The 26,677-nt window shown below is 41.1% G+C and overlaps 1 protein-coding gene across 4 annotated transcripts in view; it reads left to right on the forward strand.

Annotated features, from left to right (window-relative positions):
• The window catches only part of Ak4 (adenylate kinase 4), a 65,259-nt gene that overhangs the window by 18,923 nt on the left and 19,659 nt on the right, over positions 1-26,677 (forward strand). For 3 of the 4 annotated variants that reach the window (XM_005337722.5, XM_078026415.1, XM_078026417.1), the window contains one exon: positions 16,133-16,252. The exons of the other annotated variant lie outside the window; for it this stretch is intronic. In XM_005337722.5, the coding sequence (XP_005337779.1) occupies positions 16,133-16,252 (120 nt within the window). The remainder of the gene's footprint in view (positions 1-16,132; positions 16,253-26,677) is intronic. 4 annotated transcript variants of the gene reach the window in all.

Consider the following 26,677-nt stretch of genomic DNA (forward strand, 5'->3'; position numbering starts at 1 on the left):
GCAGTGGTGTTTCTATAAGTTAAATTATGATGGTAGAATCTTTCTGTAATTCTGGTTCTGCTGTTTGCTTTTAGTTACATCTTAAGTCTCTTTCATATTTAGTAGCCATTGAAAGGTTAAAAGATGCAGAGCCGGGTGCGGTAGTACACCCCTGTAATCCCAGCAATTTGGGAGACTGAGACAGGAGTATTATAAATTTGGAGGCCAGCCTTAACATCTCGGTGAGGCCGTAAGCAGCTTATTGAGATCTTGTCACAAAATAAGAAATAAAAAGGGATGTAGCTCAGTGGTAAAACATCCCTAGTATCCGGAACAAAATAAAACAAGACAAAAACAAAAAAAGGGTTCAATCCCCAATACTGGGAAAAAATATATAAATTGAATATTGCTCTGCTTTTAAAATACATAGGGCTGAATAGACTAATGATTCCCATAGAAGTAATCATCTGATTTGATTATGTTTAAATTTACCTGAAGATTCTGACATTTTGTTTTTAAGTTGCAAAGTAATGGAATCTAATTATATACTTGAAGTGTAATGAATTTAAAACGTAAATGCTTTTTTGGCTTCGGTCAGTCATTGCTGTCTTGTTATGGTGCGGTGGTCCTACTGTAGTTGGACGCATGATTTTTAGAGACTCCAGGTTTCTTTTTGTTTGTAATAAACATTTGGAAGGGATGTCAAGAGAATGTCACCTCTCTGGGTGGGGTGGCACATGCCTATAATGCTAGTGGCGCTGGAGGCTGAAGTAGGAGGATTATGAATTCAAAGCTAGCCTCAGCAACTTAGCTAGGCTCTACATAACTTAGCAAGACCCTGTCTCAAAATAAAATTTTTTTTAAAAAGGGCCAGGGATGTGGCTCAGTTGTTTAAGCACTTCTGGGTTCAATCCCTGGTACAAAAAGAGAGAGAGACAATGTCACCTTCCTAATCCACCTCACAGAGAGCAGCTGTGGCCACTGCTAACTACACACCTGCTTTGCTTTCCTCCTTCCATTTGGCAGGTGAAAAAAGTGTGAACATTTTGAAGTTACTCTAAAATTGCTATAGCTGGTGGAGCATTCAGTTTCATCTGTGCTGTGTGGAATAGCAACATGGATCAGAAGAAGCAGCAGAGGAGGCCTGGCTATGGAATACGATTAATATTTGCAATCAAGTGGCTGGTACTTTGTAGGCAGTTTGTTTTATAAGGGAAGCACCCTCAGATATATAAAAATCCATCAGAATTGAAATAACTGGGAATAGATTTTCCTACCCAGCAAACTGTCTGGCAGAGTTTAATGTTTCCTATTGGGCAGTGTTCCAGCTCATCTTTACATTAGTTAGTGAAGCAAGACTTCCAGAGTTGCAGGATGAAATCCAGTGCTGTCTTTTTCCTTCCTCTCTAGTTCTGCTCCTGAGCCAGCTTGGACAGAGAGCCTTTCAAAACCACAGTCCTGGTCAAGTGTGTTGAGTCATCATATACACGTCATGATGTGTTGCGTTACATAGTCACAGTGCCATGTGGGAATAGATGTGTCCTCACAGTGGGGGTGGTTGGTGACCCTGTGAAGTCTGCCATGCTTCCTTATCACAAATATCTTTCTTATGTAATCCATTGTGTCACGTCATCTTATACATATAAGACACCTATAAAAACTTAAATTGGGCAATTCTGTTGGTATCCATTATGTAGGACAATGGGACATAAATGGGGAATTTGCTCTCCCCAAGTCCACCAGTACTCTCTGAACCCTGAAGCTGGGGATACAAAGCTGTCCATACCACCACCTGCAGTGTGAATGGTGTCTGGAATTCCCTTCTGCTTTCTAATCATTGCTTGTAATGCAAGGTTTCCCTTTTCTGCATGGCTTCCTCCTGTGTTAGACACTACCCTTATTCTTATTCTTCCTCTCCCAAAGAATTTATGATGATGAAGTTGTACTGAAGGTTTGGGGTGCTGAGGGTCAGAGTGGGACATGAGCCACATCTTGGCATGGCCTAGCAGACTTCACTGTCTTAGGATCAGTGCTTCCCTACACATTCTGCAGCCACTGCTTGTCTTCTCCCGGCTTCCACCTCAGCCTGTTGCCTTCCTGATTGCCCTTCTGGGGACTGTCTCCATCTTTAAATCTTCCAATATCTGTTATTTTCTTACCCAGTTTCTCTTTTCACTATGAACCCTCCCTCCCCGCCAATAAACCCTAATTCTTTTTTTTTTTTTTTTGTACCGAAGACTGAACCCAGGAACACTTAACCACTGAGCCACATTCCCAGCCCTTTATTTTGGTTTTGTTTTTGTGGTGCTGGAGATTGAACCCAGGGCCTTGTGCATGCTAGGCAAGCACTCTCCCTACTGAGCTACATCCCCAATCCTTTTTATTTTTTATTTTGAGACAGGATCTGGTTAAATTGCTTAGGGTCTTACTATATTACTGAAGCTGACCTTGAACTTGTGCTCTTCCTGCCTCAGCTACCACTGGGATTATAGGCTAGTGCCACCAGGCTCAGTCCTAATCCTATCTTTGCCAATCAAAAAACTCATTGAATTGCTTTCCCTGCCCAGAACAAAGCAAAAGTTTTTTTTTTTAACCTGATTAAAATTGTAGATAGTTTATTTTTCCCTGAGTCTAAGAAAGAAAAGATCATTATAAAATTTAATTTTCTTTTGGCTAGGCCAGGTCTTCATATGTTAGAGTTTATTATTTTTTCCTGCTTCATATATTTTACTCTTTTCTCTTTTGTTCTTTTCTCTTCTTTATTCATTTATTCCATTTCAAAACTGTTGATGGATATTTTGCCCATGCTGCTTTAAGTCACTCAGCTGAACAAATCCTGCCCTTCAGGTGTTTTCAGTTTAGAAAAGAAGAGTACACAGTTGAATTCCAGCAGAAGTGGAAGAGACTAAAGGCTTTGAGGAAGTTAGGGAAGGCCTTGGAGGCGGGGCCGGAGAAGTCAGTTGCTCTAGGGCATGTGTTGAAAGAATACAGACTCTGGGTTGGAAGTTTGTCATCCCAGCAACCACAGAGACAGAGGGCTGGGACAGGGACTGAAGAATTGCAGATTCCACGAGTGAGACCTGTCTCAAAAAATAAAAAGGGCTGGGCATGTGGTTCAGTGCTGGGGTACCCCGAGGTTCAGTCCCCAGTACCATGGTTGTTGGGTGGGGAGAGATGGACAAATTAAAACTCTTGATGCCATCGCTTGGGAAGCCATCCAGCTAAGTTACTCAAACATTTTCTATCTCCATTTCTGCAACAACAAACTAAGGATAACAATGGCACTTCCTTATTGGGTTGTTGTACGAATTAAGTGAAACAGTGGATATTAGGGATTAGAGAAAGGCTCCGCACCACAGTTTATTTCTAAATGTGCCCCACAGGAGGAATTAGCTTAACCTTGTACTTATGTGTATACATACTTATATACATACATAACTTATACATTATATATACATAAATAAAACAATATATAAAATAGTTATATTTCAAAATTTATTATTTTTTCTCTTTTTGTTTTCAAAACACTTAAGAAAAATGGGCTTCACCACAGTCTGACAATTACTTGCCCATTACTTAAGTGATTGGTGACAGCTGCCCTTAATATTCATATTGTGACTGTTCTTGCTGAGGGCTCGGAAGATGGTGGCATGTTGACCCCTTCACTGTGCCATTTGGGCTGCTGGCCGCTGAGGATCCCTGTGGGAAGTGAGGTAGCCTCAGCTCTCCCCATCCTACCCCTCTTTGGGAGGCTGGTGCAGGACACATTTTTGGTCCTCTTGCTACAGTTCTCCACCAGAGCATTGCCAGAAAGTTCAGGGAAGGGAGGGAGAAGAGGAGAGAGAGAAAGGCTGTGTCATGGGCAGCAGCAACCATCCATCCTGTCTGAGCAGATGGCACTGGAGGAGAACAGCGCTGGCCGGCTGATCGGCAGCCAAGATCCCGCTCAGGGAGGCAGCCCCAAGGTGCAGGGCGCATCTGCTCCACACGCTGGGCCTTCTGCGACAGAGAGGAATGGCTTTTTGTGTTGTTTTAAAAGTGAAATTTCTCCCTGTTCTCTGAGTGGGGCTGGTCATCACATTGGGCTGTGATCAGATTACAGGGAGGCTATTCTGCAGGGAATATTTTTGCAGGGAAAAATCTAGGGAGCCCAGGAGATTCGAAGTGTCGTCCTATTCCTTAGGGCTGCCAGGGCCTGGTAGGGTGGATACCGCGGCCAATTTGCAGACTGTGTTCCTGAAAAAGATGGTTAAATACTCTGGGTCTGAAATTCAAAACTTCTAAGTTTTGGCAAACCATTCAGATTACTTGCCTTTTCCCTATTTGTGTCTTTGCCCAACTTCTGCTGCCTCTATCCCAATCTGCCTTTCTCTCCCCTGTTGATTACGTAAGGCAGTGTGTGGTGTGCTAAGCCAGATGTTCATGGTGTGTTTATAAGTGCTTGTGTTCTGATTCTGGGCCAAGAAAATACTCCTGACATAAGACATCGACAATTTGTTCATTTAGGAAATGCCAATATCTCAAAATGAGATTACTGCACTATTTTATTCTTTGAATGAATACGAGGGGTCAAATAATTGACCTGCTAGTGGGATGAAGAATCTGCTCAATATCCTTGGTGCTTGGGTATTGGATCACCTTCCTTCTCAGTCAAGCCAGTCCCTCCCCTGCTCACAATCATGGCTGTTGTCCACGAATCTTTGCACCTTGGCAATTATAGGAACATACCCATTGCCAACACATTTTTGGACCCAGAATACAAAATTAAAGTAAGTGAATGTAAATATCCAGTCTGACTAAAGAGAAAAGAGACCTAATGAAGCACTGGCCCTTAACTCCTCTAGGCAGGTGGTTCAGGCCTGAGTTCTGGTCCTGACTACTCAGGACACCCAGATGGGTATAATGATCAGTGCTTTGACCACCCATGAAAGCCAGGACTCTGCTTAGCCTTTAATGTCCCTCTATTCACCGCAGGTGGAACCCCAGTGGATAAAAAACAGCTGGTGTAGTTTGCATACAGGGGGCCAGTCTTCTGCCTTCACATGAGACCTCAAGGCCAGGTTTAGGGAATTGAAATTCACACTAAGGTAGTAGGTAGAAGGGCCCAGCTCTCTCATGAAGATGTGTAAACTTGAGGCTGTGATTTAGTAAAGCCCAGGGTGTGAGCAGTGAGTTGGAAGCAGAGTTATGCTTCAAGGCTTCTCCCATCCTTGTCTGACCATTCCTCACTTCATATCTGCTCTTTGCCTCATTATAAAGCCATTTTGATGTTAAAAAGCATTTTCCTTTGAAAAGGTGAAAAGATGACTCACAACACAAATTCTTAAGATCAGTTATAAAGAGTTGCACATTAAATCTTTACATAAATTTGGGCTCAGAGGTTAAAAAATAATTTTTTCCCCTTATTTTTTAACCAATTTTGAAATGGGGGATAAATGATTACACACATCAAAGATCTGGACAATGTTTGAATGTCCTAGGGGGATAATCAATTACACAGCAGGTTTAAATAAATTATTAAAAATTAAACACCAAGAATAATTTTTCCCACCATGAGCTACAGTGGAGCAAAATGGTAATGGGGATGTATGGGGCCTGTGGTTAGTGTCTTGATCTCCTGGGGATCTTAGTCTCATTATGAACAAAAGTGAATAATCAAAAGTCTCGATGGTTTTGTAAGATGTACATATACCTTTGTCGCTTTCTTTAGAAAATGCCTGCAAGTCTCTGTTGATTTGTGGTTTATTAGGAAAGTCTTAGGATAGATCTTTTCTGTCACAGGCAGCGGAAGAGACAGCTTGAAGAAAGGCAGCTGTGTTTTTGGTGTTCTTGCCTAGTATAACTCTCACGTGGGGCAACTCCATGTTAGTTTGAAGAAGGCAAGTTGCTTCCCCTAACACTTAAACTTCCTGTTCTGTTAGAGAATACTTTGGAGTCTTAATCACCAATCTTGACTCCTGTGCATTTTGTGGGTGTTTAAGAATGTCAGATAGCTTTAGGAAGAGCAAGCACCTACACCTACGGATCCTCTCTTGTTTAGAGGTCAGGCTTGATACCCAAACGCAATGAGTGGTAGTGATCTTGCTAAATCAGTTTGAGTCGACCGAAGCAGTCCTTGTGAGAATCACTGCCCAGTATGTGCTAACTGTCCATTGGTGTAGTCTACTTAGGTAACAGGATGCTTTGGAGCCTTAATTAATTGTCTTAAGTCATGACTAGCCCACAGGTGTATGGAACCATACAGTGGATATGGCAAGGGATGTGCTGAGAAGAAATTTCACTTAGTAATTTGAGCGCTCTATGAATGGGTGGAGAGTTTAGAGATTTCAAGTAGAGTGGCTCTTATTTATTGATTGTTAAAACAAGGTAGTCTCTGGCCTCAGAGGTTTGTGATCAACCCTGTACAACAAGAGTGACATGTCAGGTGTAGGTACAAGGCCTCCCAGGTAGTTGTACAGATGTGACCTGTTGGGGAGCACTTGACTGATAGGTTTGTGGGGATTGCGGCAGTTCTGTCCTGGCCACTGAGCTGTGTTGCTTGGCACAGAGCGAAGTCTGCCTGGAAGAACAGCGTCTTCTGGACACATGCGAGGGCACAGCAGACCTGTCCAGCAGGATGCCCTAGGCCTTCTCTGCCCTAGGGGAATCATCAGGGAAAGCTTCTTAGATGTTTTTCAGTCTTGGCCTTAGAGAACAAGTGACACTGTGCAATGGGAAATGGGAGACTGAGTGGATGTGGGTGGGTGGGAGGATGCATGCCCGTAAGGGGCTGGTGCATGTGCTACTTGAAGGGTGGTTCTTCGGTCAACTTTTGCCAGCTCTTTAAAAGCCCAACTCCAGGCCTGGAAGCTTTCCTGAGGCCTGAGGTCAGATCATGTTCCTGCTCGGAGCACACTTGCATCTAGCCCTGCCTCTCTTCTCCCCTTTCCTGAGTCTGTAGCAGGCTCGACTGTGTGTTTGGTACAGCGTGGGTCAAAGGTTGTCCATAAAGGAACTGATGGGAGATGAGGTTTGAGAATAGTTCTGGGCTGATCCCAAGAGAGTCTGAATGCCATGCCTAGGAATATATCCTTCTGTAGGCCATGTAGGCCATGGAACCCATTAGTGTTAGGGGAAAGAAGTGATTTTGTGCCAACTTGTGTTTTGGGTACGTCCCTGTTGGAGATATGTGGACAGGGACTAGGGGAAGGAGAAGCTGTTGAAGGGAGTAGAGGAGGCTGACTAGGAGGTGCAGGATTGCAGGGTGCTTAGTTTGCAAGGACACAGCTGCCAGGAGCATGTGCTGTGAGTTTCTTATTTATTAAGCCAGAAATCAGCACCGAGTGGAAGTGAGGTGGTTACCCAGAGGAGGATGGAGATTTCCCCACAGAGCACATTACCACCAGTAATATCAGTTCACACAGAAGCTCACTGCTCACTGCACCCTGTCTATTCCATACAGGTGTTTGCTTTGCAGCCTCCTAGAAGGCACTCGCACCTTGGGAGTGCTTCTGTCCAGGGACGCACTCATACCCCTGGGGATGCAGAGTAAATTTAAAAAATGCTCTGCCAACCTGCTTGACTGTTCAGCTCTACAGTTACAGAGTAACTTTGGGCAAGCTACTTAACCTCTGTGTGCTTCAGTCTCTTCCTCTATGAGGTGGGGAATGAGTAACATTGACCTGACTCATACTTGTGAGGATTAAATGACTTCATGTATATAAACTGCCTAAAACAACTGTTGGCACATAGGAGAAATTCTTATTATCTCTAAGTCCTTGAATGGAATTTGCAAAGCAGCATCATTCCAAGATCTGGATACATATGAATAATGTACAACTATTGAGACAACCCTAGGTGGTATTATTCCATATAGACAAGGAAACTGAGGTACAATCTTCATGGAGGCAAAAAATATACAATATGACCCAAATCTTTAACTTTTATGTGACAGTACTGGGGTCTGTGTCTGGCTCTAAAATATATGGGTTTTGTTTGTTTGTTTGATACCAGGGATTGAACTCAGGGACTCCATTCCACAGAGCTATACCCTTAGCCTTTTTAAATTTTTTATTTTGAGACAAGGTCTCACAAAATTGCTGAAGGCTTTGCTAAGTTGGTGAGGCTGGCCTCAAACTTGCAATCCTGCCTCAGTCTCCGTGGTCACCGGGATTACAGATGTATGCCAGTACAGCAGCCAAAATGTATGTTCTTGGCCATACATTTTGTTCATAATTACCAGTAGTATTTTCTTCATAATTACCAGTAGTAAGTGTCAGGGAATGTTTTAAAACTGCCTTTTTTGGTGTAAAGAAAAAGAGACTGGCTTTGAGCAAGGCCAATTAGAGTGTGGCTCTTGAACAACTGAAATGACTCATTTGGGTAAGTGCCAAAAATGCCGTAAATGCAAAAGTTTCTTCTGTAATTTCTACTTCTAAAGGACTTTGACATGTGTGTGTGTGGGTGGGGGGGGGTTGTACTGAGAACTGAACACAAGGGAGCTTTACCACTGATCTACATCCCCAGTTCTTTCTATTTTGTTTTTGAGGCTGGGTCCCCAAAGTTGCTGAGAGAATCACCAAGTTGCTTCGACTGACCTCAAACTTGTGAACCTCCTACCTCAGTCTCCTGAGTTGCTGTAATTATAGGCATGCACTCACATGCATAGCTGACATCTTGTGTGCTGGGGATTGAACTCAGGAGTACTCGATCCACATCCCCAGCCTTATTTTGTATTTTAATTACAGAGTCTCATTGAGTTGCTTAGTGCCTCGCTGTTGCTGTTGCTGATGCTGGCTTTGAACCCGCAGTCTTCCTGCCTCAGCCTCCAGAGCTGCTGGGATTACAGACGTGCTCTACCATGCCCAGCCTGACATCTATTTTTTTAACCAAGATTTTTAAAAGCGTTTTTTCTTACTAGGAGAGATTCATCAAAGTGATATCAAGGGTAAACAGTTTATAGGATGAAATTTTTCTTTGGAAAAAAAATTTTTACAAGCAGTTTCTTTAGTAGCAAAATTTTATTCTTGCATACTGGAGAATAAAGAACTTGTAGTTTACAATCAAAGCTGCAGTTCATTGTTGATCAGGTCTTTTGTTTTGTGTGTATGTGTGTGTGTTGACATGATCACTCATTTTTGGAGAAGGGTGGTACTGAGGAAACAGTTTTTCTTAATTCTATTCCTTCCACAAAGTCTGATAGAGTAAGGCCGCCTTGTGAGGGAATTGGGCTTTTTTTTACTCTCAGCATGTTCTAGCTTCAACAATGCAAAGAACCTGGAGTAATTATCTGTTTCTGGTGACTTAGGCACCTTGGGAATTTGCTGTTTTGTGAACAGTGGTCCAGCTCTGTTGTCTGTATCCAACTTGCCCTCACATGATCAGAACAAAAAGAGGATATGGGTATGTATGTTTGTGGTTTAAAGGATAGCAGCTGTGTATCTACTACCCAACCAAGAAATAGAACATCACCAGTACCTTTGAAGCCCCATGTCCTTTCTCCATCTCTCTTCCCAGGCCAACCATCTTGCATCTTGTGGTCATTTTTATCTTGCAGTACCATATACTTTGTCACATGTGGGTATCCCGCAACATTAATTTTGTCTATTCTAGAATTATTATATGAGTGGGTATATATTTTTGTTTGTTTTTGGTATATTGGGGTGCTTAATCACTGAGCAACATCCCCAGCCCTTAAATATTTTATTTAGAGAAAGGGTCTCACTAAGTTGCTTTGGGCCTCATTAAGTTGCTGAGGCTGGCCTCAAACTCATGATCCTTCTGCCTCAGCCTCCTAAGCTGCTGGAATTATAGACATGTGCCATTTCACCTGGCAAATGGACATATTTTTTAGGCAAAAAAAAAATTGAATCTTCATTTTTTAAAAAAACTGGTTGGGTCAGTAAAGGTTAAGGGAATGTTACTTTTTGACTTTGTTCTGAAAGTAGGTCAGATTGTCAATTTTTGGCACCTGCTAGAGCCATCAAAAACTGATAACAATTTCTGATATTCCCTTTGTGGTTCCCTGACCTTAACAAAAATGTGCCATAGCAGGGCATACAGTAGTTGCTTAGTGTGTGTGTATTTTAAACCTAGGATTGAACCACTGAGCCACATTCCCAGCCCTTTTTAAAACATTTTTTAAAATTTTGAGTCAGGGAGTTGCTTAGGGTCTTGCTAAGTTGCTGAGGCTGGCTTTGAAGTTGCTATCCTCCTACCTCATCCTCCTGAGTTGCTGGGATTGTGCCACAGCACCCCCAGCTCAGCAGATTTTTTTTTAAATGAATGACTCAATTGTAATAGTAAGGCCAATGAATTTCATTTGTCATGATGGCATCCTTGTAATTGTTTTCGATATCTCTTTGCAGTGGTACTGAAAATGAAGATATATTCCAATGTAACATTTTAATTTAGCTCAGACATTAGTAGTTGTAGTGTTTGTAAATGGATTTAGTTGTTCTGTTATGAGTAGCTACCTACCTTAGTGGTAACTTTCCAGTTAACCTGATCCTCTGGGGATTTGAATAGAATTGGAAGGAATGGCTGGTCTTTATGTGCATATTGCATATCTGCTTTGTATCAGACCCTCTTCACCCTGCTGTCAGAGACAGCAATGCACAGAGCAGACAGGATCCCTACTGTATGATGGGAGACTGTCATGAAAAATAAAATGTAGTGCCGCAGATGGAGGACAAGATGCTTTAGGGCTTGCTCAAGGGAACCTGAAGAGGAAGGAATGGCTCTGGCCCTGGAGAGTGGAGGGTGGAGGCCTGTGGCAAGAGGAAATAGCCCTGCGATGTACTCAGGGACAGGTCTTGGAGGGACTTGGAAGCCACTGCATGGACTGTGGAATGCTTTTAAAGCAGGAGTGTGATACAATCAGATGTACAAGTGAGACCATTCTGACTGCAGGGTAGAAACGAGGTCTTGGGATGTGGGGGAGGAGGAAGGGGAAAGGAAGGCTATGTTAAAAGGAAGCCACTGAATACTAAACCGTATCTTTTGAAGCTTAGCCTGAAGGGGGAAAATGGCTTGTGACTTTATAAGAGGGGCAGAATGACATTTAGGATTCCCAACAGCCTGATTAGGAGCCCTGTTTTTGAAACTGCTTATTTTCTAAATTGAACTCGTGTGTGCTTAATCCTCAGGTCTATTTGGCTCCTTGGTGAGTTTCTTGAGGATGCTCTCATTTACACCTGCAGTGCCTTGCATGGTGCCTGGCACACAGTGGTTGTACAGAACTGTTTGGACATGGATGTGTTCGGAGGAGTTTTGCCTGTGGTTTTGAGTGGCAGCAACTTGGAAGGAAGACAGTGGTCTGGAGTAACATGGGAGCTCCCAGGGGGTGCTGGCGAGATGATTGCAAGCTGATTGTGGCTTGTGATATTCCTTGCTTTTTTATGCCACAAAACACTCATCACGGTTGTCTTTGTGCTGGTAATTTCTGGGTTAGTTATTGAAAAATATAAAGGGAGAGATAAGTCAGATAAATATTCAAACAAAATTTTAAAACCTCGCTTAAATGTTAATAACATTTGATCCCAAGAGGCTTCTATTCTAGTTAATGTATTTTGCCTGATTACTATGGACTTGTTTGAGGTTTTGATCCCTACCTTTAGTAAAACAAATCTTTTGAGTGATCAGGGTCAAGAGACTGAGGGAGCCTGGGTGGCCTTATGTAACTGTGGACTAATATTGTAGGGACGTAATGCTTCAGTGGTCATGCCTTCATTTAGTTTGTGACTAATAATAACCTATTTCTGTATCATAAGGTATTTACATGAAACTTGACTGGCAATGTAGAGCCTCTCTGCAACTTAATTGTGATAAGTACTGTTTTTTTTTTTCCTACTTAACACAGTAAAATTCCATCAAGTTTTGCTATTGAGAGATTTTAGTGGGTTGGCAGTTCCAATGTTTTAGTTCGAAGCTTTGGGACAGACCTTATACTACATTGGTATAGGGCCTGATAACTTAACAGGTACCACCTGAATGAGTATTTAGGCAGATTCAGAGAGTATTTAAACCATAAAACTAACCATACCCCATATTCTTTAGTTGTGTCGTTTACCATATATGAACAGTGGACACCGATTTCATGACAGTAACCAGCCTTGAATTTTGGATCCTTCTGTATTTCTGTTTGGAAGTTATTTGGTGTCTATTTGGTCCTCTGGGGAGTTTAATGGAAGTGGAAGGAATGGCCTACAGCCATGAATTTCATGCCACCTAAGTGTGTACGTGCGGGCACATGATAATTCTTATGCTTTTCCTAAAGAAATGCCACCTACTTTTTGCTCTTTCAGTTATTTAGAAAGAGGTGTTTTCTCTTTAACCATTCTTAGAATAATTTTAATAAGTGTGCATCCAGGATCCTACCGTTCAACAGGTGACAGTATTTTATTTTTAATTTTTTTCTTTTTTTTCTTTTTTTGCTACTGGAGATTGAACCCAAGGGCATTTAACCACTGAGCCATATCCCCGGCCATTTTTTATTTTTTATTTTGAGACAGGGTCCCACTAGGTTGCCCACAGCCTGGCTAAGTTGCTGAGGCTGGCTTTGAATTTGCAAACCTCCCGCCTCAGCCTCCCAAGCCACCGGGATTACAGGCATGTGCCACCATGTCTGGTGACAGTGTTTTATTATACCCTGTTACAGACACAGCGATTTATTATAGCCTGTTAAAATGAAAGCGTATAACTTTAACATGAAGAAATTAAAGCTAATAAAATAATCTTGGAGGTGTGAATTCTGGAGAGACACCAACTTGATGGACTATCTTACGTTCTATGTTATCTTAAGATTTTAGTCTTGTTCTTATTAAATGTACAGTTGTATAGGTAGTCTCAAATGTTGAAAATTTGTGTATTACCTGATCCAGTTAAAAATTTAAAATCCAGTTAAAAATTAAATTTATTTTTCAAGGAGATTACATCTATTTGTATCTTTGTAGTGGTTATACAGAAGATGTTACTAAGGTGCATTGCTGCAAAATTTATTTTGTAAAATGGATGGAACATTGATTTTTCTAATATTTAATATTGGATGAAACTACACACATGAATATGTACACACACACACACACACACACACACACTATTGCTGGCTTAAAATCTGATAGTCTCCCTTTCTGAAGAAAGTGTTTCTAGGTGTGTAGGTGTGTCTTTAATCACTAGTCTTCTGTTATTTATTTATTTTTTGGGTAGCTGAGTAGTGGTGCTGGTATTGAACCCAGGGGAACTTTACAACTGAGCTAACTGCCTTAAAGTCCTTCAGAGTCCACATTCTGTATCCCACCTTATTTAACCCCATCTCTTACTGATGTGCTTTTCATTTGTCACTGCTTGAAGTTCCAGGGACTCATGGCATTCCCTTTTCCTCCTTTGCTTTACTTGACTTGCTCAATCTCTCTTTGTGTTTTGAAATGCCGAAGAATTAAGACAGGACTGCTGGCGGGAGTTGTATGTAACTCAGTGATACAGCCCTTGTCTAGTATGGGTTTGATCCCCAGCACTGGGAACGAGGGGGGAAAGCAACAACAACTAAGAGGCCAAAAAACAAAACAAAACAAAACAAAACACCTAACCATCCGCCTGTCACACTTTACTCGGTTCATATCTCCTCTGAAAAGGTTGCTATCTGGCAAAGTTGGACCATATTTGATCTTTGGATAATGGCTCTTTAATAACTGTCCAGGAAGATCAGATTGATTTTTGTCAGGATAAAAAATAATAATAATAATAATCTTCAGGGTTGTTCATTTATTCATTCATGCATCAAATTTTTATGGATATCTAAAACTTGCCAGGGTGGATTCTAAGCACAGAGGACATGGCATTAAAAAAAATACTTCATTCTTTCCACATTGAGCTGTTCTAGTTGGTCAAGGCAGAAAGTGAAGTAACAAATAAACCAATATAGTCAATGTAAGATCTGGAGTTCCAGAAAACAGTGTAGAGTGCACCTTAGTCGCTCACCTCACATGTGTGTTCCCCTTGAACTGGAGTGGATGGGACTAAGAACAGGACTGGCCTGACCATTGCAGTGTAGGACAGCACAAAACTTGTCAGTAATTCTCTGTGTCCTCTGTGCTAGTGATTGTTTACCTTGGAATGTGAGTATCACACAGGTATTGTATTCACATTAAAGCCTGTACATGGACATTCACTGGAGCATTATTCATTATAGCCAAAAAGTAGAAGGGCTCAGAGTGTAGCTTAGTGGTAGCATTTTTTTTTTTTTTTAGTGGTAGCATTTTTACCCCACATCATGAGGCCCTTCATTTGATCCCAAGTAACATTAAGGAAAAAACAGTAAAAACAACCCAATGTGCATTAACTAATGTTATCTATAAACAAAAAGTGTGGCATAGCCATATTTTTGGACTATTATTCAGCAATAAAAAGGAATGAGCTACTAATACTAGTCCAACATGGGCTGGTATGTATGAACTTTGAAGATATTATGCTAAGTGAAGGAATCCAGAAACAAAAGACTATGTATTATATGATTCTATTCATAAGAAATGCTCACAATAGACAAATAAAGGTAGAAAGTAAATTAGTAGTTTTAGAGGGAGGTGCATGCTGGAGGAAGGGCAAAGGTGAATGACTGCTAATGAGTAGGGAGTGAAAAATAGGGAACTGAAATTAGGGAACAAAGATGTTACACAGCATTGAGAATATATTAAAAGTCACTAAGCTGTACATTTTAAAATGGAAATGTTATGGTTTGTGAAAACAGCTGTCAAAAACACAAATATTGCATCCTATCCGAAGGTGAATATCTTACCATGATTCAAGGAAATAACACCTATAAAGTACCTAAAGCATAGAGCCTGGGACAAAGTGTGTGCTAAGTTAATGGTGGTTATTGTTGATTTTAGTCCAGGTAATACTGGCTCAATTTCAGTAAGCTGGAATTTTTGTCCACAGCTACATCTTGAGAATATTACCTGTTACACAGAAAGTAATCAACAATACTTTTGAATGAAGGTGGCTCCTTAACATTCCCGTTCAGCTACTTTCTCCTTTACAGCAGTCTCGGGGTCCCGCTTCTCGAAGCGTGTTACTGAATGTGCATAACTGAATGGCCTTGCTTTGAGCTGCCTCAAAGTGGTAGCAGTTGAGTGATTTGGAGTCCTTTCCTGAACATATTTCAGAGCTTAACTTGGGGTGAGGAATATAATTTCAGTCTGGAGGAAGTAAAGGCTCTACCAAAATTCATGGTAAAAGTAGGGTCAAGGTGATTCTTGAGCTTTTTTTTCCAATGATATAATTCTGCTTTGTGTTGTTATAAGAACTTAATTAGCCTGTGAGAATGTGATTCTTAAATGTTCATTGTCAGTTCCCTGGAGGACTTAATTTTTGTTAAAACAAACAAACAAACAAACATTCAGTTCTGAGAAATATATGCATATTTCAACTGATAATTTGCCCTGCCAAAGTCAAGCCACAGTTTCTACATATACGGAATTGTTATTTTAAATTAAGATAGAAGCAGTTTCTCCTCTGAAAGTGGTTTTTTAAAGGTTCACATCCATTTATGAGCTTGGCATCCCACTAATGCTGAGTTGCTTTTACAACTGCGTCATCAACGTGCCGTCTGCTTATTGAGGCTCATGGAAGGAAATAAACCTGTTTGTGTTACACTTCGTGCAGCATCTTTTTGAGGGCCAGTGGAAAATTTTCCCTTTGGTCTTTCTAAGAATGGTTATGCTTCTCAGCTTTTTCAGTCTTCGTATACCATGTGGTTGATCATCTGTCTTTGTTACCATAAACTGTTGGGAGGCCTGAGGTCCAGTGTGTGGCTCACCTCTGGGAAGTCTCGGACATCTTTTAAACCTTCTTGTACCACCCTCTCTCTTCACTCCAACTTTGTTTTCTACTCTCTCTCTTTTTTTTTATCTTAGCCAATTCATACTTTTTCTTCTCCTTTTTCTGGCTGTGCCTATTTCTAAGAGTTACTTTTTCTAATTCATTAGGAGACAAATGGGTTAAATTAAGCAACAATACTGCCATTATTGAAGCCAAGATTTAAAAAAAACTATAGCAATTACCTTCAACTTTCCCTCCATATCAGGGCGGGTGAGAGAGAAGGTGAAATTGTCAGAATTCAAAAGCTCTTTCTTCCTCTAGAAGCCTTCTTAGTGTCTCTTTAACTATCTTTTAACAGAAGTTGGCGAAATGGCAAGGCAGTACCTGGAGAAAGGTCTTTTGGTTCCAGATCACGTGATCACACGCCTAATGGTGTCAGAGCTGGAGCTCAGGAGCGGCCAACACTGGCTACTGGATGGTGAGTGGGCTGTGGGTGAGCTGGATTTCCTGGTTGTGGTTTCCTTGCACACTCGTTTTTGAATACATTGGAAAGTCCTATTCTTCCTTCTAAACTCTCTTGTCATGTATTCAGTGTTAGGATTTGGCAGCATAGAAATTCACTGTGGTGAATTCTCTTAATTCACCGTTTTCAGACCACCGTCATGAGAGCCCTGACTTGAAGTAACCTTTCATGGGATTGTTGGTATTGTTCCAGTTTCCATGGTGCCCTGTTTCCATGACTCAGTCACCTTAAGTATACCTCATCTTAAAATTCGAGGTTCTTTCATTTACCAGGGACTACACAAATCACAACCATGAGTCACTAGTTTTCACCTGGTGGATTAACAGAACATCTGCAAACCTTTTACTGAGTATATAGGAAACAAGTACTGTTGAGCGTCACATGGACAGCCTTTGGGGAGCAGTTTAGCGATGTGTATACTTTTCCATCTGGCACTTCTATTCTGTATTTCTTCCTAAAGAGGAATCTTCAAGCTTGTTTATTTCAGCATGATTGGTAAATAGTAACAAACTGTCCCTGCTCTTAAGGGGCTTATATCCCAGGAGGGGAATCAGTTGTATAAAGAAGTACAAAGAATTAGTTCCTAAGCAAATCATATGGAATAACTTTTATGAAAAGAGGGATGAGTTACTAGATGTCCTCAGGTAGCTGAACGAGTCGGGAAAGCAGATTTAATTAATTAATTATTATTATTATTATTTTTTTTGCAGAGAGTCAATGTGTACAATTTAAGAGGGGCATGACTATGCTTAGTATTCTCCTAAACCTTCCAGCAGAATAAGTCAGGAGGCTAACCTTTGATTCTGTACAAAAAGGGTGAGACTGGGAATTTCTCGTCATAGTGATTAGTGAAGAGTTATTAAATAGAGGGTACAACATTATCAGATCTCTCTCCTGTCATGCAGGGCAGGAGAGATGGAGTGCTGGGGCAGGAGGGAGAGTGGCAACTAGAAGCCAGAGAAGACATCCTTATAGCCACTGGACTAATGGATATTCTAGGCCTGAATTTAAGCAATGGCAGTGGGATGGAAAGGAAGCACCACATGGGTGAATAGACTGAGAAGGGAGGATGGACAGGAGTCATGGGTGGTATAGTGTGTTATGTCTCTGAGACATTCTCCATTGTCATCTGAGGCTTTTTGAGGCTTTTGGCTATCATCATAAAAGTCATTTACGCAGATTCTGTGCCTTTAACTCACTAAGGCAAGCTCCCCAGTACTTTCTGGGTGAGCATTTGGCATAGCTGATGAATTCTTTTCCATCACCTCCCGGTCGATTCCATAGTTTCAATTCTTTGTTGGGCTTTTGTGTGTGGTTTTAGTGAATTTAAAGATCTAAGTTAAGAGAGGATCACGTATGATCACCTTTCCTTTGGAGATGATCATAGCATGGCGGGCCCTGGTATCAGTCTGGGCAATTTGAATCCCAGCTCTGCCTCTTCCTGGTTGTGTTTGACCTTGGGCAGGTCACCTCACCTCTGTGCATCAGATTAGATTCCTCATGGAAAATGGATGAGGAAAGACTTTTCATAAGGATCAAGTGAGCGAATATTTGTTAAGTGCTTAGAAGAGTACTTGCCATGCAGTTCGTGCCTTGAAATTTTCTTCATTTTTATCATTTGTGCTGGCTGGTGTGCAGGTCCAGAATTTTGGAGGGGGATTTTGGGGCGGGGGTGGGGGTGGGGTGACTACTTGAAGTATTAATCTCAAAAACAGTTCTAAAAATATTTAGCTGTGCAGAGTCAAAGTCAAGTTACAGCCATGGAATGTTCTGCAACTCCTTTCAGTGCTTGCTTTTGCCATCATCGTGCCTCTCGGGGTGAATAACTGAAGTTCTTTTACGTCGCAGGCCTGTTTTTAGTAGAGTGCGTCAGTCTCCCAACTGATTTAGTTTGCATCTTTCTCCTTGAAAACCCATCTGGTCACTTTCAGTTGTGATTTTTCTTTAAAGCTCTGGAAGCTATCCATTTGGCCAAGGGAGGAGTGTGAAAAATGGCTGGTTCCTGTGTTTGGCTTGAAACTCCTTCTGTTACAGGGCATGTGCTCGTGCGCCGCGGAGGACGTGCCTGTTGAGTGTGCTAAAGGTGATTGAATGTGGAAAGGTCAAGGAAGGAATTCTGGGTGGTGGGTGACTCATCATCTGGTCCATATGGCTGGAGAGGCATTGTGCTAACTGGTGGGTGGGAGGAGGAGAGTGGAAGCAGGCCAAGGGAACACCGCGCCTGGAAGGTGGGGGGTGCTCTGAGTTTGGACAGTTCTGGTCTAGCTAAAAAGCTCAGCACTGCCATGTCTTCACAGGAGTTGGAGAAGAAATACTCTATTGTTTGAGTGTATGGGGAGAGGTGAAGGAGGAAGAAGATTTTTCCCCTTGAGGATTGTAATAATACAATTGACCTTTGCAATTTTGTTATAAGATCCTCTTTTTTTCTCTTCTATGAATAAGGTGTGCTCCCAAGGCAAAATGATAACTAGGGAACTGTCAGGTATTGAAAATAAATCCTGGGCTGGAGTTATAGCTCAGTAGTAGAACCCTTACCCAGCATGCGTGAGGCCCTGGGTTCATCCCTCAGCACCACACAAAAATAACATGAAGTAAAACACGTGTGAATGTGGAAAGGTTTTCACTTATTTTTAAAAAGTGCCATCAGTGAGCTCAGTGGCTCACGTCTGTAATACTAGCACCTTAGGAGGCAGAGGCAGGAGGATTGTAAGCTCAAGGCTGGCCCCAGCAATGTAACAAGGCCCCAGGCAATTTGGTAAGACCCTCTCAAAAAGAAATAATAAAAAGGGCTGGAGGTGTGGCACAGTGGTAAAGCACACCTGGGTTCAATCGCTGTGGGGAGAAAAAGTGGGGGACGTTGAGGTCAGGTCAGTGGGGAAGTATATTTTAAAGGTCCTCATTTCTTAACTTGACTGTCAACCAGTGCATTTAAAGAAGAACTTCAAGTTCTCTCACTTAGCCCTAATTTTTTAGGTGAAGGTATAAAAATATTTTAAATTTGGTATATTAGTACATTTTCATTGCTGTGACAAAAATACCTAAGCTGTGTAACTTATAAAAAGAAAAGGTTTCGTTTTCTTGAAGTTTTGAAGATCCAAGAGCATGATACTGGCCACCGTGGTTACATCATCACATCATGGCAGGAGCACATGTGAGAGGGAGATCCCATTGTGAGACTGGAAGCCAGAGAGTGGGGTCAGTCTTATTCTTTTATCCTTCACAAGTCACTCTCATGGGAATCAACTGGAGTCTGAAGAGAACACATTAATCTCTTCATCATTCCCAACCACTTCCCACTAGGTTTCACCTTTAGAAGGCGCCATCCCCTCCCACATTGGGGAAGCAAGCTTAAATCCGTGAACCTCTGGGGGACACAAATAACCATATCCAGATGATAGCATTTGGTTTCATGGAGAGCAGCTTTAAAATTGGGAAATTAAAGTGGAATATAAGTCTTTAATTGGAGATAAAGATAACTTCAGAATGATAGTCATCATTTGGTCTCTAGTTGTATTTAGACTATGGTCTATTTTTTTTCTTCTTCTGTCTGACCAGTATTGAACACTAGCTGCTTTCTGAAGGAAATCAAATTTTCTTTTTATTTATTTTAATGCAGAAGTTAACACTGCTTAAATATGTGCGATGTTTGTGGGTTTCCCCCCCGCCCTCTGAGAGTTAAAGCTCTTAGATCAGATATTCCAGGGTATGTGCTTGCTCACTTAGAGCTCTCTGTCTCCTGAAAGGAGGTGTCTGTCCAGAATGTAAACTACAGATGAGGAGCTAGGAGTTTTGCCCTGATCTTGCAAATGTGTTTTACCATACTAGACTGATGCATAACTGCTCTGACCTTATCTCCTCCTATTTTTCTTTGTGAAGCCCACCTCTGGAGAGTGTCATATCCCACTGGGCAGCATATGTCTACTGGAAAAAAAAAAAACAACAAACCAACAATATATTCTGAATTGCATCTCTTAGGAATGCCAAGGGCAATATTTTTCTGTTGTCCTTGTGAATGCAGGTTATGTTTCAAGAATAAAATGTATAATAGAAGTGTTTGGAACGTCACTGAAAGGTTCTTTTGGAGTGAAAAGTGAGCCAGGTGTGGTATGCATGCCTGTAATCCCAGTGGCAACGGTGGCAGGAGGCCACCCTCAGCAATTTAGTGAGGTCCTAAGCAACTGAGCCAGACCCTGTCTCAAAATAAAACTTAAAAAGAGCTGGGTATGTGGCTCAGTGATTAAATGCCCTTGGGTTCAATCCCTTGCATAAAACAAACAGCAACAACAATCAAAAAAAGAAATAGAACTGTGCATGGTGGCACATTTATAATCCCAATCTATTCAGGAGGCTGAAACAGGAGGATGGCAAGTTTGAGGTCAGCTTTAGCACCTTTGGGAGACCCTGTTGCAAAGTTAAAAATGAGAAAAGAAAAGGAGAGGGACTTTGTAGCTCAGTGGTATGCTTAGCATGCTCAAGGCCCTAACTTCTATCCCCAGCACCACAAATACATACATACATAGAAATACATACATGAATAGAAAATAATCATCCTGTGTGTATGAGGGTTCTAGATATTCTCTCTCTCTCTCTCTCTCTCTCTCTCTCTCTCTCTCTCTCTCTCTCTCTCTCTCTCTCTCTCTCTCCAGTACTAAGAATTGATACCACTGAACTGCATTTCTAGTCCTTTTATGCTTTTTATTTTGAGACAGGGTCTCATTTGTGTTTGGGTAATGGGTGTCTAACCACTGAGCCACATCTCCATCCCTTTTTTATTTTAATTTTGAGACAGGATCTTGCTAAGTTGCTGACGATGGTTTTGAACTTGTGATCCTCCTGCCTCAGTCTCCCAAGTTGCTGGGAGGACAGGTGGGCGACACCATGCCTGGTTGTCCCAGATATATTTCTAAAGTGAATAAAGCATGGGTCTGACTGGCTTTGCACTGACTGACAGTGAAGGAAAAAGGAGAGATCTGTTGGAAAGGAGTAGAAGCTGACTAAGTTCCTCCAGACACACAGGAAGGGTAGAAGATGTGTGTTCAGCCAACCATGGTTAGGTGAAGTGACATCTGTGTTCTGGGAGGTCAATGGAATGATTTTTACAAGCAAGGAGTGGCATTTTTGGTCAAAATGACCACGTGAAAAACGATGGGGGTGTTTTGATTAGTTTTAGTGCCACATTTCCAAGAACCTCACCCATGCCCCAAGACAATGTAAATATATATCTGATTTTTTTCTGCATCCAAAATTGTGAGTTGAGCACAGTGCTTACCTAGTATGTACAAGAGTATTCACTGTTAAAAAGGTTTATATCTAGCTACTGATTCCATCGAAACTATTGTAATTCCCTTATTCATGATTGCAAGTGTTCATGTGAATTTCCATTTTGTGTGTGGTGCTGAGAATGAAATCCAGGGGTTCTCTAGTACTGAGCTATATCTCCAGTCCTTTTCATTTTGTATTTTGAGACAGGGACTTGCTACGTTTCCAAGGCTGTCCTTGAATTTGTAATCCTCCTGCTTTAGCCTCCCAAGTCACTGGGATTATAGGCATAAACCACCACTCCCAGCATGTGTGAATTTCTCTTGGTGCTAAGTACTCATGATTCTTTGCACAACAAAGTATTCATTAGGCACCAACTCAGTGCAATGAAGTGTCTGGACACCACAGAGGAGCAATAAAGATAGTGAACAGGACCTGGTTCCCTGGAGTTCAGTATCTAGTGGTGATTCAGCCTTTGTCCTGCCTTAGGCAGTAAGGGATATCTTTTAATTTTTTAAAAATTTAAATCCAAACCATATGCTGGGGATGTGGCTCAAACGGTAGCGCACTCACCTGGCATGCGTGCGGCCCAGGTTTGATCCTCAGCACCACATACAAACAAAGATGTTGTGTCCGATAACTGAAAAATAAATATTAAAATATTCTCTCTCTCTCTCTCTCTCTCTCTCTCTCTCTCTCCCCCTCTCCCTCTCCCTCTCCCTCTCCCTCTCCCTCTCCCTCTCCCTCTCCCTCTCCCTCTCCCTCTCCCTCTCCCTCTCCCTCTCCCTCCTCTCTCTCTCCTCTCTTTAAAAAATAAATAAATAAATAAATAAATCCAAACCATAGAAACTCATATTTTATCCTGTGACCCTTGATGGCAGGGTGAGCTCAGAGTAGCTGACTGAAGTCTTGGATCTCTTCTTTCTTGTTTGGTATGGATTTTCTCCTGAGATCCTGCCCTCCATGTCCACTCCTGGTGGCTTTCCTCTGATTGAGTTGTCTATATACGCTCTTACTATATTATTAGACAATGGTGACTTTGTTTATTTTGTGTGTTTTCAGAGAATTAACCAGATTTTAATCTTAAAAGGCATTAAGAGACCAGTGTCAGTGGTACATGCTTGTCACCTGAGCAATGTAGTGAGGCTCTAAGCAATTTAGGGAGACCCTGTCTCAAAGTAAAAAATAAAGAGTTGGGGGTATAGCTCAGTGGTAAAGCAATCCTGGCAATTCCCAATAAACCACACCCCCCCCCACCACCAACAACAACACACAAAGCAAAATAAATCAAGAAAAAGGCATTAAGGACCATATGGAAAACATATTCATGCAGATATTTGAACACACCCTAGAAGAACTTGTTTCAGGGATCAAAAAACAAATAGAGTATGCATTTTTGTGCATCCAGATGAGCTAGGCATTGGTTAGTCCCAGGAAGGAATAGCACATTTCCTGTCCTCACAGTGCAGGAGGGCTGTGCTGTGTAAAATCTGGGGACATGAGTGAAAGTATTAAAATGTGACATGGGGGGGCTGGGGTTGTGGCTCAGTGGTAGAGCACTTGCCTAGCATGTGAGAGGCACTGGGTTCGATCCTCAGCACCACATTAAAAAAGAAAGAAAGAAAGAAAGAAAGGCATTGTGTCCAAATAAATATTTTTTAAAAAAAGGTGACATGGGAGTACGCAGCGAACTCTCTTTTAAACACAGCTATTAATTAAGAAGGCTTTCCTGGAGAAAGTGACACTAAGCCATGTTTCGAAGATGAAAATAAAGCACATTTTAGACAGGCAATGTGCACAACAAACTACAGAGGCTTAAAACAGCGTTGCTTATTCTGGAAACCCCAGGTTAACCACTGGCTAATACTGGAGCCAAAAATATGAGTGCATGAGGCTGGAAAAGTTGGTGAGGGCAAAGTTAAACACTTCTTGAAATTCAAAAACAGGCATTTGAATAGTGTCAAAGTTAATATTAAAAACTAAGTTGGAAGGAAGTTAAAAATTTTTAAACTTATGGGTTTGACAGCATAAATAACTTATTTTTTAACTTTCTTTCCAAATAACATTTTAAAAATTAACTGTTTTTTCAGAAAAAAAATTAAGTTTAGATATACTTTAGACAATAGGTCATGGTTTCTCTGTACTGGCCATGTCTTGTCCAACACTTTCAGAAGTTCGCAACCCCTGTTACTTAATTAGGAGCCTATAAAGTAAGGCACAGGATGACAATTGTCTTCCATACCTAAGTTTAGATGTTAGGAGAACCTGCTCCCCTAATTTATGGAACAAGTATCTTGGGAATTTGATTAATTAATGGGCTGCAAAGCTGCATCGGAGGCAAACCTTGCTAGTTTAATCATTTTGCACGAGTACAATGCTGAGAAAACATGAATGTGGTAGAAGAATCATGGATTAGTGGAACACCCAAATGGTCAGTTGTAATCGACTAACTATGTTGTCTTGAGCAAGCCAAGTTACCTTTCTTGGGTTCTTTCCCCATATCCATAAAATAGGCCTATTTTTGATGTAAGTTTGCAAGGATTGGCCAACAAGTATGAAACTTAGAGTTCTGGAACATAGAACATCAAAGGGAAGATCTATGCATTATTATTTATCGTAATTGGCTTAAGCTTGATACTGATAGATATTAGAAGGTAAAATTCCAATTATAAACAGAAATGTAAAACATTATTTTTATTTAATAGTTTTTATTTTAGTTGTCGATGGACCTTTATTTGTTTTCATGCGGTGCTGAGAATCAAACCCAGTGCCTCATGCATGCTAGGCAAGTGCTCTACCACTAATGCACAACCCCAGCCCTTGAAAACATTTTTCTAATATGAAAGTTATTATAATCACTCATCACTAAGTACTCTGGACCAATGCATTACAAATAGAACCACTCATCTTCCATTAAGTCTTCTCTATAAAAATAAATTATACAAAACAATATAAAACAGTTGATATGGAGACATTGGAGAGATGAACAGCTTGATTCAGGCTGAAAGGAAAATTAGATGGGAGAACATGCAGGTAGTTTAACTTCATTTTCCCCGTTGCTTTTATAAAAATAATGTGTGATCACAATGAAATCCTTAATCCACATGGAAAAATGCAAAGAATGACAATTTATCACTTGAAACCCCACCAGCCAGAAATAACCTGGGTTAGTAATGGAAAACCGTCCATCGAAACGTTGGTATCAGACTATACACACAAAGGCATTTAATTTGACTCAAACTTAACAACAATGACAACTAAGTGAACCTGAAGAAATTATTACTAAACTTCAGATAAATCTTTATCACCACAGAGGTTCTTCTGGGAGCACTTTAAGATTAGGATCACCATAAGAGAGCGACATATTTGTTTAATAATTTCAAACCCAGGCAGGAGGTATCATCTATAATAAATGGCAGGGGATTATTACACTTCCTATCACCTCCACTTCCTGTGTCTCCTTCAGAATTTTCCATTGGCTTTTGCTGTTAAAATTTGTGATTATTTTATGATAAATTCCCCAGTTTTTTGTCTTCTGTTTTAAAAATTTAAATGAATTCTGTGGATTAGTTCTCTTACCCATCTTGTTCATTTTATTTTGATTATTTTCTTGGTTACCTCTCTGAATGCACTATTGAATCATACACTTTAAATGAGTTGATTTGTACAGTATGGGCTTTATATCTGAATGAAGGTGCACTAGTGTTTAACGTGACTTTTCCATTCATTATTTGGTTAGTTGGATTTTGTTGGATACTTTCCCTTCCTCTTTCCCTCCACGAACCATGAGGTGCTGTCTGTATTTCATGAGTTTCCTAGTTTGGGAATGTCTCTTACTGTTCAACAGCCCAGCTAGCTGACTGGGATATTCTTGTGTGGTCCTGTGTCTGTAGGAACTTTGTGGCCACTCACCTTTGCTTGCTTTTCTGACCTGGGTTCTTTGTGTGAGACCCAAGGCCAGTCTGACTCTGTTGAAGTTGAACCCTACCCCTCAACCCCGTCCCCTCCCCAATTTAGACTTTCTGAAGAATTATTTCTTTCTTCTTTTTTGGGGGGGTGGGGTGGGCAGGGCATACTGGAAATTGAACCTAGGGATGCTTAACCACTGAGCCACATTCCCAACTCTTTTTATATTTTTATTTTGAGATGGGATCTTACTAAGCTGCTTACGGTCTCACTACATTGCTCATTCTGGTTTTGAATTTATGATTCTCTTGCTTCAGCTTCCCAGACTGTTGGGATTACAGGTGTTGTACCACCACACCCAGTTTCTTCATCCTTGATATAAATAGACTATCACAATGTTGGTTGTTTTTATTTATTTTTCTCCAGTTTATGGTGTGTTCTTTGCTTTCAGGGAAGTTTTCCATTTGTTCAATTTTTCTGTTCTATTTCCCAGTTATATTGATTATTATTAGTTTTAGTACTAAACTGAATATTCTTTGTCTTTTATATACTTCAAGTTTTTCATTTTCCTCTGTCTTTAGGCATGCTTAGATCTTTTATCTGGAAGAATTTAATTTTTTTTTTTTGTACTGAGGATTGAACCCAGGGGCACTTAACCACTGAGCCACATCCCCAGCCCTTAAAAAATTTTTTTTTTTTTTTTTACTTAGAGACAGGGTCTCACCAAGTTGCTTAGGGCCTTGATAAGTTCCTGAAGCTGGCTTTGAACTTATGATCCTCCTGCCTTGACCTCCTGAGCTTCTGAGATCTTTTATCTTGATCAGGAAAGAACAAAGCTTATATTCTGTAACTACTTCATAAGGTCTCTGCCTACATGTGCCATACACTGCTGTGGGCCTCCCTCTCCCATCTGCTCTGCTTTCAGATTTCCATGTGGACTGCTGAATTCAGACCACCAGCCAGATCCTCCTCAGAGCATCGTTCTTGTACTATTCCATCTTCCCCTGCAACTCTTTATGCTGGTGTCTCAGTCATGTGACATCACATTAATCAACACCCCTCCCCCATTCTCTCACCCCTCAAGTGGACCCAGGAAGGCAGAGACTGTCTTGTTCAGAGTTGCATTGCCAGTACCTGCAACAGTGCTTGGCACATGGGAAAGCCTATGGATGAGGCCCACTTATAGAAAGATCTCACCTGCAGCCAATAACAGAG

The sequence above is a fragment of the Ictidomys tridecemlineatus genome, chromosome 11, assembly GCF_052094955.1.
Source record: "Ictidomys tridecemlineatus isolate mIctTri1 chromosome 11, mIctTri1.hap1, whole genome shotgun sequence".
Taxonomy (NCBI): Eukaryota; Metazoa; Chordata; class Mammalia; order Rodentia; family Sciuridae; genus Ictidomys; species Ictidomys tridecemlineatus.